We start from the raw sequence: 13,715 nt of genomic DNA, 5'->3' as shown, positions 1-13,715 counted from the left end.
AATCCAAATTGTTTATAAAGATATGATGATTGACACCCGAAATGAAAAATTCTCTCATAAAGTTCTCAAAACTTTGTATACTTTTTTCTGTTTCAGAATTTTTTAATGAAAAGCGAAAATCTCAGAAAGATCACGCAGGAACACAAGTCATCTATTGATTAAGCCACGAGGTTATGGCAGATCAGAATTTTGATTCTATTTTAACCCTTCGAGCATTTGACAACCCTGATCATTTTATTCAATTTGATGAAACAATTTAATTTCTTTTAACAAGGCCAAGGATTTTTTTAGAGAAGTTTTTCAAATAATATAATCATTAAAATAAATTTATACTTAATAAGGGATGTAGAGCTATTTCCTTGTCCAAAAACATCCTTGAGTCTGAATCCTCTTATATTGTGTTTCAAACAAACAAATCAATCCAAAAAGGTAAACTATTCAAAGCATAGTATGCATATCTAACTGTGTCAAAAGCATTTTCATTCATTTACAATCAAAAGTATAAAGGGGGGATACTCTTTCGGAAACTTATAAGAGTGCAAAAGGGTGCTAGTTCAAAAAACAGAAATCACCAACGCCATCTAATGTTTGGATTTTTTCCATTTTTCAGCCCACTTTAGAACTCCTAGATACTTTTCTTTTCGGGTGCTTTAAAAGTTAGGGCTGGGGAGAGACAGAGAGCACAATTTATTCAGTGTATATTCAACTTATGTAATTAACCTATCAAGATTTTCCTCTAACTAACATTTGTTTACTTTGCAGATTAGACTTGGATTAAAAATCATTCTTAAACAAAAAGATGATTAGTTACCATTTGAAAAATTCGAGCTTCAGTGTTTAAAGGTAAGATAAGGAATATGGCTCCGGATTTTACGATTCCTACCGGCGGTACCAATCTCCGTTTCATGACCCTTCAGCCAGGAAGTGAAATGGTGGGTTGGGGGCAAGTCATCCTATGCTGGTACACACCCTTCCTGTTTACAGTCCCCAGATTTCTCCAGGCACCCATTTAGAGAGGGGTTGACACTGGTTGAGCTTAAAGAGTCACACTGCCACCCCCGTTCAAACCAAATAACCACCAACACCAGGACTCGAACCCCTGTCCTAACAGACAAAGGGTTTCAAGTCTTACGCACTAACCACTCGGCTAGGACAGCTCTTTCAGAAATTATCATGCAATCCGTAGAAAACATCCAAAGAAAATGAGCTTCCCTGCGACACGCGGGATCGAACCAGGAAACCTTAAATCGTTTTTCTCTTGGATCTGTTTACGTCTTTTGATAAAGTCGCAAGAGGCTATACTGGTAGTGGCGCAGGTAATTTTTAACCCCTACCTTCGAATCCTAGCCAGGGCCACTTGTAGAAGATTGACGGCAATGTCAACCAGTTTCCTATATGCTGGCAACCCTGCTGAGCAAGAGCGTACAGTCAAGAGTGTCAACTATCTTCTCATGTTAAATTGCCGAAAATCCAAATCATATCGACAATTACATATGGGAAAACGACAATTACAACGAGTAAAAAACTAAATTGAAGAACGAAGAAATATGCGGCTACAAGTTGAGCGGCAGCAAGAATTACAACGAATCAAAACAAAAGTAAAGAACAAAAAATATATGCAGTTACTGAAGAAATGTCTGAAGTAATGATAAAAGAAATTATAGAAAAAAAATAGGCGGTTAATAGATAAGCGGCAGCGAGAAAGTATCAGGAAGTATCAAAAATGAAAGTGAAGAACAAAGAATTATGCTATTAGAAGACAAACGACAGCAAAAATTAGAACGAGTCAAAAATGAAATTGAAGAAGAAAGAAATATTAGGCCTACATTAGAAGAAGAACACTATCACAATCTTCGACGCCGACTTGCCCAGTGTTTCGTCTGTTTCATTTGTATCACTATTATTTTTTATCAGAAAGCTCTATATATATCTTATATAGATTTAGATTTGATATACATTCTACATCAAGGCTACTATAACGGGATAGCAAACATTGAATTTAGTAAATAAAATTTATAAAAAGCGCAAATATCAGGAGAAAATCTGTGTCAATTCTGCAAAAATTAGGCCACAATTAACATAGTTTTAAAAAATAATTCCTAATAAACTCAGATTAGCTTTTGAGCTAGTATAATCCAATAAAACTTGCCCTTCGCTCGTCTTCACCACAGGTGACATCTATGAAATACCCGATTGTCGAAATTACTTTAGATACATAACTTACCCAGTGTTTTTACAGAAACAGGTGTAATTATTAATGCCATCTTTGCAAGTGCCCCCATTTCGGCATGGAGAAGAGATGCACTCGTTCAGGTCTACTTCACAGTTAAGTCCAGCGAAGCCTAAAAAAGAGAATTAAAAAAATCACAAAAAAACTGAATGTGATAAGTAAAAACCGTTGCTAAAAACAAACGATTATAAAGGTGTTTAATTTGAATTCTAAGAAATAAAAACTAATTGAAGAAAGGATTACTATCAACTCAAAGTCCAGACTGTTCTCATTATCCAAAAGAATGCGGACTTTTAACTTTTAAATGAAAACATGTATAGTCTAAAAAATTTGCCAAAAATACCAAAAAATCGCTGACCAGCACTTTCATTTCGCATGAGTTTCTTTTCTGTTTTTCTAAGAAAAAATTCTTGATATTCTGTCAAAATTGCGCTTTAAAGAATAGGTCATAAGGATTTTCAAAAGCAAGAACCTTGCTACAAATAATAAAGTCAATAACGAAGGAGAGCGGATCTTAGAGTATAACCCTCAGTCCTCTAAATTCCATTACTAATATGATTTTCATATAATTTCCAAACGTTTCCAAAAATGCACTCGTTTTTATGTTGTTTTATTTATTCAAATTTTCGCCATGCCTTTCCACCAAAGTAAATCATTAGAAGCGAACCCGATAAAATAACTTCAAAACATATTTTTTACGAACCTTCAAGAAAAGATTCCACCCACTTCCTTAAAACTCAGAATATGAGAATTTTTTTAGAAAAGTCTGAGAAAAAGTTTTGAAAAGTAAACTTGCTGGGTAGTTTGTGTAATTGAAGACGACGCCATAATTATACTAAGGCAAATTTTATGGAATCTGCTGGAGAAAACTTGTATGAACCAAATATATTTACAGATGGGTTATAGGCCTAATTATGATCTACACGTTAACTTGGGCTTAACTAAAAACCGGTACCTTCAACATATATTGCATTTCTATGTTCTCTGGCTTCATCACATAGAACAGGCGATTGCATAAATTCAGCAGAAAGATTCATCCTACTGTACATTCCGAGATATATAGCTTTTTTAATTCGTAAGGCCGATCTGATAACCAATAAGTATGCATTCAGGGACAAAGTGATTCGTCCAGCTCCAGGTGCAAAAGAGCCAAACTATACAAAAAAAAACCTTTTCAATGTAGAGGGTTTTGTTGGTACTAGCGCATTAAACGGACACTTTTATATACTGTATTTGGAATGTCAAATGGGAGATGCTGCAGATACTGGGATAGATACCCGGTACTAAAACAGTTGTTAGAGTGGAATTGAGTTAAACGGGTGATCTAATATGAATGTTAAAATTACAATTTGGGATTTGCCACTTGTGTAATTCTTATAATTTTTGTTCATAAACCATTATAACCGGTTATATGTATTTGGTTAGGTTAGGTTGCGTATTTAATATATTGTATGCTTTACCCCTCACCCCCTAATGTGCAAATATATAGCCCAAATTTGTTTTTAAACTATTATATATTCATCCTATTTTATTTTATTTCATTAGCATTAACCAAACTTGACTTCTTTAGCAGTAGATAGAACTGTCCGTATAATACACCAGTACCGTTTCGTTTTAGCGGAAAGGTGGAGATGCTAAACCTTGTTAAAACAAAAATAATGCAAGAATTTGGTCTGTATAGTGAGATGACCCAAAGTTGGACCATCGAGCCCCCCCTTTTTTAATTGATTTCTAAGAAGTATCAATACTGTTTCGTTAAGTCAAAAGATTGTTCTTTCATCAGGTCTTGTCATCAGGTCTTTTCTGTTATTTCATCAGGTTTTTCTCCAGACATGTCCTTTCAGGTCTTAGCAGAGAGTAGGCCTTATAGATTCATATTGTTATTTTCTCACAAGTTTTACAAAAAAAGAGACATTACCTTTTTATTGGGCCCTCAAGCCAGATACCCCCCCCCCATCCACCCCACTACTTATTTGATTTCTAAGAAGAATCAATACCTTATTCTTTAAGCCAAACCTTGTCTTACTAAAAAGGAGGTCTAATAAATTTCTATTATAACTTCCCATCATACTAAAAAATCAACAAAAAATTCCTTGTCTATCAACATCTTTTGATTTATATCTTTTTCAGATATTTTTCTTCTTTTTTTAAAAAAAGATTTAGACACATTTTTTCAGATACTAATAAATATCGATTTCCTATTTACATAATCTATATCTTTTCAGATACTAATATAATTTAATAGTTATTTGCACACCATATTTGAACACATCTGTTCGAACAATATATAACTGATTGCTTAGCATGATAGATTGGAGTCATGTTTTACACCTTATTTCAGCTACTAAGAAAATGGCCATCGAAATGTGAAACAGGGAACCAATAAATGGTTCAGCCATTTATGATGAATGGCTCAGTTTTATTAACACAAAAAAAAAACAAAGAGAAAGAACAGAATAGAGGCGTCACTACCTTCGGAGGGGGGGGGTTAGGGATTCTTACTGTAGGGTTTCTAAGAATACACTTGACCCTCTATCACTGGCGGATTCAAGGGGGTTGGGGACCCCCCCCCCCCAATATTTTTTCTGGCACCCTCCTGGTAAGGATAGGGGATAGGAATTTTTCTTGCTGGTTTCTGCTATGGTGATTCCATTGGTGCAGTTTTCATTGTTGATCTTACACCATTTTGAGGAGTTTTAGGTTATTTTTCAAAATTTCCATAAGTTTCTTTTCGCAACGAATTTTCATCATTAAGATAAATCGAAATAATAGTCACCATTTTTGAATCAGCTTCAAATGACGAATTATTCCTCACATGAGTTTCTTTTTAAATGTGTTATTAACTTTCCGCTTACTATGGGCTAGGGCTTGTTCTTTCAACTATGATTTAATTAGAGCCACTCTTGTGCCAAAAATAAAGTACGGTATTTTTCACAATAAAACAGTTGCAAAAGCAAGTTACTCTTATTTAAAGATGAACCTCTTAGGTGTAACAAAAATGAATTTAAAAGTTAAGGCGTTTCCGAAATCTTATTAAGTACTTTCAAAACGATTCATGATGTTGAAATTTGAAATCTGACAAAATTTTTCGGCGAAAAAATTATCGTTTGCAACCAGGATGGCATTGAGACGAACTTGGAAAACCACAATGTTCGTTTCCGGAAAACTAAAGGTTATAGCATTTCCATCGTCATTTTACCATATTAATTATTTTTTTATCAACTGTTGAAAACATTGCTTCCCCTCCCAACAAGTGAAACCTCTAGTTAAGGACGGATCCAGGATTTTCTTAGGGGGTGCGGGGTGGGGGGCGCAAAACAGGTTCATTCGATAAACTTGCGTTAGGAGCAAGTTTAATTAACGCACACTTGCCTTAATTAAGTAAATTACACTACTTTATACTACGTTAGGGGGCGCCCCCTCGCCCCTCCCCTGGATACGCTACTGCCTCTAGTAGTGGTCATCTTGAAACCAAAATCGAATGTATGTGCTAAAGAGTAGAACGGTAATTAAGTAGCAGGGGGACTGCTATGTTCTAAAGATCGGAAAAGGGAATCTTTAAACAACTAAAAATTGTCAATACCATGAAGCCCAAGGGAATGAATATTTAAGATTTTGGATCCTGATGGTGATTTCTGTGCATCTTTCGTAGAAAAAGATGAAATCGTAGAACATACAGAAAACCCCCTCTTTCTAATGTAACCCTGAATATATGGATGGAGCCATATGTGGATAAATTCACTTTGATGTGGTAACATTTCTCAAGGGGCGAATACGGTCTAGGCCCCCCAAAAACGTACCAATGTATTGAGCAACCAATAATCCACTGAATTTACGTTCGAACTTGCATCATTCCGAGCAAATTTCTAAGAAGATTCATTTCAAAGTTCCTGTACCTTAGGTCCCAAATTCCATAGAGAGATATTTTTTTACATTTAAACTGAACCCAACTGATGGAAAAGAGTTTACTCCTTAATCCTTCGAAACTGGGGAGTTTAATAAAGTTTAATTCAAACCAATAGCGGTTTTAGGCTTTGAATTTTGTTTGAATTTGAAAGTTTGAATTTTGTCCCAATTCTTTAAGAACGACTTCTGAAACCTATTGTTCGTTTAATTAGAACAATAAGAAGCTTTGTTCAAAAGTACTAAAAAAACTTTAGCATAAAGAGCGGTGTGTTGAGGAGGAAGCATCCTTCTTCATCTTCCTAATAATTTCTGTTCGTTTTAAGTATTAATGTTGCTCCTTACTTTTAGTTGAAATTTTTTTTTTATTTAATCATGCTATAAGAGACGAGACCAATAACAAAGGCACAGCTAATAAACGTAGACAGCGTTCAAACTGTGACCAGTTCAAGGCTTCAAATGCTATGAAAAGATCCTCAACACAGAGATCCTGATAACCTTCGAGCTGGTGACTCTCTACTTAATTAGAAGCCTGTTATGTCAACTGGTAGGGTCACCTACACCTCTTTCCACCAAGAACCCTCATAAAATCACCACAGATTTCAATCACTCCTTTGCTGCAACATCAACCCATATGAGGCTCCATCCCTAGTCCTGAAATGAAAAACTTGAAGAAGATATCATCACACATTTAAATCCCTCGGAAAACCAGCTCTTCCTTAGCTGCAACATCAACTTATAAGAGGCTACCTCCTTAGTCCTGATGATCGGTGGTTGGAGAAGACTGGCCGGTGTTGTCGACCAGTTCCCTCTCAGCTGCGACCCTTCTGAGCAAGAGGGTTAAGTCAAGGAATTCAACCAAACTCTGGGGAAAAGACTCTGATCCTCATTCTCCTGGCAGTTAGAACTTTGTATACCAGTTTTCATAAGATCTCGGAAATAATCACATAACAAAAAAAGCAAAAAAATTAAACAAAAGCAGCATGGTCTTACCTTCAGGGCATATACATTCTGTTTTATCTCCAGATTCCGAAACATGACAAGTCCCATCGTTTTGACATGGATTGTTGTCACATAGTCGCTCATTTACAGGATTTTGACAGATGGAACCTAAAAGGATTTGACGACTTTAAAAATCAGACAGTCCAAAATTTTAGGGGAGAAAAATTAGCTAAATAGTATATGTCATGGTTGATTTGACAATGTTATAGTTTGTATGTCACTGTGCCCTAATAAGCATGTGTTTCTTGAGAAAGCATTGCCTGTATCTCCCCCGTTTGTTCAATTCTCCACGCTGTGGCAAATCAGTCGCGGTTCTGGCCTTTCTTGCGCCCAGGGCAAAATCATGATTAGTACCCCCGCCCCCTTGTCTCCCACATAATTTTCAGGCCACATTTTAGCAAATTTGCACTTATTAACAAAATTATCTTCGATTAATTAATTAATTAATAATTTACTTTAAAATCATTTTTTCAATTTATCATTTAAATTATGTAATTATTATTAATTATTGTTACCTAATGAGTTTTTAATTTGTTTTTATTTTATTAATTATCTTAATCTATTAACTCCACCCTCTACTTTATTTTAATAATAATAACATTTCAGAAATTACAAAATGATAATAACCGTTAGATTATTTTATTTGAAATTTTGTACCCCTAAGATTTCTGAGCCCGGGGCAAGTGCCCCATCTGTCCCTCCCCTAAAACCGGCATTGTGGTAAATAAAGCCCCATTAATATTTAATTCTAGTTAGATTTTCATTCCTAGACGCGTGTCTTACCAGACTTCTTTGTCTGGAGCCCTGTTTCCACCGCCCTAACAAAAAGAATGCAAGCAACAATATTATTAACAACCGTGTTTCTGCGATCTAACGGTAAATTATTACTAACAGCTGTTAATGAAATTCATATTCAAAAGGTTTTTGAAGAAAATTATTGATAAATTCTGAGCGCGACATGATAAATTCAGAAAGTAAAACTCGAAAGGTGGCTCTCTTTTAAAAAGTCTGTGAGCCAGGTGGCACATGCTACACGGGACGGAGAAGTGCCATGCATTGTAAAAGTTTTCATGAATGGAATAAAGAGGCATGGCGTGGTGCGCTCACGATGTGCACCAGGTACTGGAGAGCGACCGACCCTTCAAAACTAGAACTTTGCAACTTCATTTATTTAAAAAAAAAACTATGGACGATTGTTATATTTTACGGTTTTTTATTGCATTTTTACACTTATTTTGAAGTTCTGAATCCTTTTTAGATCTTATTACACTTCTGAAGGCACCTTTTTTTAAAACTTCCGCTCCAGTTCATACATGTCTACGTAATTTTAGTAAAAAAAATTTATTTAAAAAATATAGAAAAAAACGGTTTTGTTTCTACTGGTTAACAAAAAATCTTTAGTGACAAATTGTACGGTAGAAACCGATCTATGATATGGAGGTCTCGGCGCTTTACCATATTCCAGTTACTATGGGTTAGGGTTCATTCTTTACTAGGTTGTCCCCAAGGGGGAAACCATGATTATCCACTTATAGGAAAAATAACAAAAATGGTAAATATGGTGGCGACTAAAACTCAATTGGCTAGATTTACAAAATCCAAATCGGCCCAATTTGCGATCCTAGATTCCAATTTTTTAACATTTGCTTCGTAAGATTTAGAACCTATGAAATCAAAATAAAATATTTTTTGGCCGCTCCTCCTTGAGAAAACGCGGTGTTTCCCGTCTTCCTACCCCAGGCAACACTTCCGGAACAACTCTTTCTCTTCTCTTTTTTTGCCAGCCAATACGGGAGGAGGGAGGGGAGGGGGGTGAATTGTAGGAAAAGTATGGCAATAATCACAAAAAACCTCAGAATAAGTTTTCTTGCTATTTTGTTGTTGGTTTTTTTTTCTCAGTTAATGAACGATACTACTAACTTGTCTCTTTCACAGATAAAACATAAATAAACATTCTCAGTACATTTCAACTGTCCTGTAAAGAAATTGCTTAATAAATATTAATTCTAGTATGGAAAACTTATTAACGAAACATTTTCATTGTTATGTTTTTCCCTTCTAAAAGGTAATTATTAAGTAAACCAAGAATAAAAACGACTGGTCGATTGGTACTGTGCATCGATGTGAACGATCTGTACATCTCTCCTGGTAGCGAACCCACACAGGAGTCTTCAGGCTCATACTTTACACCAAAATCTCACAATCATGTAACCTTCCAAATATTTTCCTACATCTTGTGCAAAATGCCCCCCCCTTCCAAAACCATTACGACATAGGTGTCTGCTTGTAGTGTCTACCAGATCAGCAGCCTGGGCAATACTGCCTCAAAGACCTATTGTTATTCTGTTTAATGTATTTCCTTTTTCTTTCGTTTTCTCTTCTTCTTTCGTGTAAGGAAAAATGCGATGCTTCTCAGGGGAAAAAAAGAAAGAAGACTAGTGTCTGCATCTAGCACAACAAACATATAATCCCCCTTACAAAAATTGACATTACACCATTATTAGTTAATTATACTTTTGGGTTCAGTAATAACTACAACTTTCGGATCTGGAGTATTTCCTGAAGTGACTTCACTACCAGAGTGAATTTTGCTATCCTTAACTAAACCATTTAAGCTTGGTTCTGACAGAGCGCGAATATTTCTTCGCCTAGCAAAAAGGGCCTTCGGAAGCGAAAAAAAAACGAGTAGCGAGGCAATATTTTTAAGAAAAAAAGAGAATGAATGTTGAAGAAATAATAATAAGCATTAGATCATATCCTGTATTATATCATATATGCTGTAAAGAATACTAAGACCCGGGAATAAAAAAAATTACACGTAAGGAGGTGGCAAAAACACTTGATGAATCAGTTAAAAATGTGTTTGGTATGTTTTTAATCTTTGAAATGAGTTGCCTTGCTTCTAATAAATGAAGAAAAAAAATTTATCACAAGCTGTGTGCTAAAATCCTCTGTTCCCTTAATTTATATTAGAAGTATCACGAGCTGTGTGCTAAAATCCTCTGCTCCCTCGGTTTATGTTAGTATATTTTGTAAGCTCCAAAATTCTTGGAACAAGAGATATGTTTGCAATTCGGATCAATCTCATGTTGTAATTTATATTGGGTTTTGGAAGCGTTAAATGGAGCACACGGTCCAGGGGAATTTATGATGTTAGTCTTCTGGAATTTGGAAAGTGGGATACCGGGTTTATGGTGTTGTGGATGGCCAAGTTTTAGCAGAATATGGAATAGCGAATTTCTAGACCTAAATTCAAGGGACTTTGGAAATCATTTATAGACGGATTTCTGAAGTGTTTAAAAGTAGTTCATATCTTGCCTTAATCCAGTCAAGTTCTTGTCTCGTGTTTGCTTTGTATATTAAATAATAGTTTATAGAAAAGAGACTCTTATAGTTAGGAGCGTCCCGAGCCTCAGTTCATTGGGGGGGGGGGGGGCAATCTTCGTAAATTTCTCCGAATCGCTACCTGATTTATGCCGAACTTTCTGGAGAAATCAGGAATTTTGCTAAATTCCTGCCGAATTCGCAACATTTCTGCCGAAGTTGTCGCCTTCGGCGAACATTTTACCGAATGCCAAAGAAGTGGGAGGGGATGCGTAGTTGTCGCGCTCTGTCAGAGTTTAGCTTTATGTAGCAGACAAGTTGATAGTACATATTGACAGCGTAGACATATAAGAGAACATGCGCCGAAAACACAAATTTTCGAGCGAAAAAGTGCCGAATATCTCATTTGCCAAACAAATTTTCTTTGAAAAAAAAACACCGATTTGAAAAACTCAATGCGTAGCCATAACAAAAGCAGCCATGTGGCCTAAATGCTTCCGGTTTGGCAACATTAAATAGTGCGTGTAGGACAAAAATACTAAAAATTTATAGGAACGGATTTATTACCAGTAAAGCCAGTTTTACAGAGACAGGAGGTTGTGTTCCCACTTGGGTCTTCCTGGCAGAATCCGTCGTTCAAGCAAGTGGAGACCTGACAGAGAGGCCCTAAAAAAAAGCGTTGTAGACGTGGTTATATCAGAACACTGAGTATGAAGATAGAATACACAAAAAAAAATATTGACACCGAAACAAGATGAAACCCTTCAAAACATCCGTAATAATGGTTTTACGTATCATAGATTTATGCGTGCATCAGGTGCGTACTCACAATTACGCCCTTTGGGTAGGGACAGTAGAGATTTATTTAACAGGATGAGTCTGATGCTCAACACACATTTTTTGGCTCATTTTATTTTATGATACGTTTTTTTCAGGCCGTAGAATAAGCCAAATTGTAAATAATAAGCCAAATTGTAAAGAATAAGCCAAACTGTCATTTATTAAATCTCCCATTAAAATTATCCTGTTTTGCTGTTCACAAGTTGATATTTAATCTTCCTACTTGTGAGTTTTAGCGAAGAAAAGGACACTTATTTTTCTATATTTCTGTGTCAAAAAGTCTGGTTTAATTCTACTGATTTATTTTTTAGACGTATTTCGGTACTGGTGCACTATATGGGCCTTTACAAGGAAACCAGTCACGGAAAACTCGTTTTTGACGGGTTAATTCAAGAGACCGTTATTGCGTTACGATATTTAAACTGTTGCTTTTTGGGGTTTAGGGGGGAAAGTACCTAGGTTAGGTAACGTATTTAATATATGCTATGCTTTACCCCCCCCCCCCACACCCCCTAATATGCAAACATATAGCCCAAATTTGTCTATAAACTATTATATATTCATCCTATTTTATTTTATTTCATTAGCATTAACCAAACTTGACTTTTTAGAAAGGCCCATATAATGCACCAGTACCATTGTTTCTTTGAGCTTACCGCATCATAGGGTAAGTGTAAGTCAAGGAAGGAAGCCAAATAATCGTTAAGTACCTGTTGCGTTGCTATGGAAAATCTTGAACTATAAAAGCATCCATAGCCTGATTGGCTAATACCGAAAATCTAAGCCAGTAAAAAGGACGAAACATTTTGAGTCACATGAAAACATAAATATTTCTTACAAGAAAACTAGCTGTTTCTCTGTTGCTTCAAGTTGATTGAATCATTCCATCCTAAGCGCATCTCAAAGGGACATCCACTCTCCCTACCTGGTATGCATATTGGGAGCACCCCTTCTTCCACCTGTTCCCTCAAGTGTGGTGTACGTCAAAAACGTTGCACCTATTCCTGTCACGGACAAAAAACAATCACCATGAATGGCCCTGCTATACACAATTTTTTAAAGTGCGTGACCCCTCGATTCATGTATTGTTTGCTAATTGACACGCTGGGAAATTCTAGAGCAGTGTTTTTCGAACTACCTTGTTGCTTCGACCGTCAACTGCGGATTATATTGCAAAATAAATCAAGCTATTAAAACATATTCACATATAAATTTTTCAAAATTCACTTGATGGGGAAGTAACATCTGTTTTCTACAAACAATATAGTGCCTGGTAAATATATTTTTCTGTCGACAGAATTATATATGCGTCTAAGTGTGGCGAATGAGTTCAGTGGTTATGACTCAATATTATGTTACAATAAAAATATTGAGTGAAAAAGAAACAAGAAATGATGACAATGATAATATATATATATATATATATATATATATATATATATATATATATATATATATATATATATATATATATATATATATATATATATATATATATATATATATATATATATATATATATATATATATATATATATATATATATATATATATATATATATATATATATATATATATATATATATATATATATATATATATATATATATACCCCTAAAGCCTGAACGAGTATGCATAAATTAAATCTGCAGTATATTTTTGCTAGTGTTTAGTATAATAATTAAACATTTTTTTAGCTTAACCATTCAATACTGAAATTAAACGAAGCTCAACGCATATGAATAAATTAAACCTCCTATATATTTTGCTAATTTTTATAATAGTAATTAAAGAAATTTTCAGCTTAATGATCCGTCATTAAAATTAAAAATATTAAATTATAATATACATATTGATGCTGGCTAAACACATAGCGCTTCTGCATTTTTTAGCACCGCTCTAAATAGGAAAAACAAAAAAGGGCATTTTATGTAAACAAACCACAGATTGTTTGACGTGGGAGTGAGTGACTTAAACAGTACGCATGCAGTTTCCTAGACTAAGTGGTTAAGTTATATTACGTTAAGCATAACCTTTCACACTTAAACATTTTTTTTCCCACCTGGCAAAAGTAAAATCCATTTGTCCATCATAATCATCGTCTGAATCATCACAGTCATCATATAAACAAACTATCAAAAAATGCTTGTATGAAATTTCGACAGCCTATATGAAAGCACCATAATTGTCTTTCTCTTGTTTGTCAATTATCATAACTGCTTTTCATTTCGCTTTTTTCTTCTTTTTTTCTCTCTTTTTTTATTTTAAATTATACGGTACTTTGTTTGGCATTGTATTACAAGGGGTCATAAAAAATTCAATTTAATTGGTTAGCTCTGACCCCGCCCCTTTCTGAACCAAGTCTATTTACTACACCGATCTACCTCTGATTCAATTTCCGTGCTTCTAATACAGC

General features: G+C 35.0%; 1 protein-coding gene across 2 annotated transcripts in view; it reads right to left on the bottom strand.

Annotated features, from left to right (window-relative positions):
- Positions 1–13,715, bottom strand: part of crb (cell polarity complex component crumbs) — a 208,009-nt gene that overhangs the window by 115,279 nt on the left and 79,015 nt on the right. For both annotated transcript variants that reach the window (XM_089101649.1, XM_089101650.1), the window contains exons 6-8: positions 11,027–11,125; positions 7,127–7,243; positions 2,225–2,342 (exon numbers count right to left, since the gene is read on the bottom strand). In XM_089101649.1, coding sequence (XP_088957775.1) covers positions 2,225–2,342; positions 7,127–7,243; positions 11,027–11,125 — 334 coding nt within the window. The remainder of the gene's footprint in view (positions 1–2,224; positions 2,343–7,126; positions 7,244–11,026; positions 11,126–13,715) is intronic.

This window comes from Artemia sp. Qi Xiang Cuo, chromosome 15 (genome assembly GCF_049724085.1).
Source record: "Artemia sp. Qi Xiang Cuo chromosome 15, ASM4972408v1, whole genome shotgun sequence".
Lineage (NCBI taxonomy): Eukaryota > Metazoa > Arthropoda > Branchiopoda > Anostraca > Artemiidae > Artemia > Artemia sp. Qi Xiang Cuo.
Note: the sequence above shows the minus strand (reverse complement) of the source record. Positions and strands in the feature narration are given on the sequence as shown.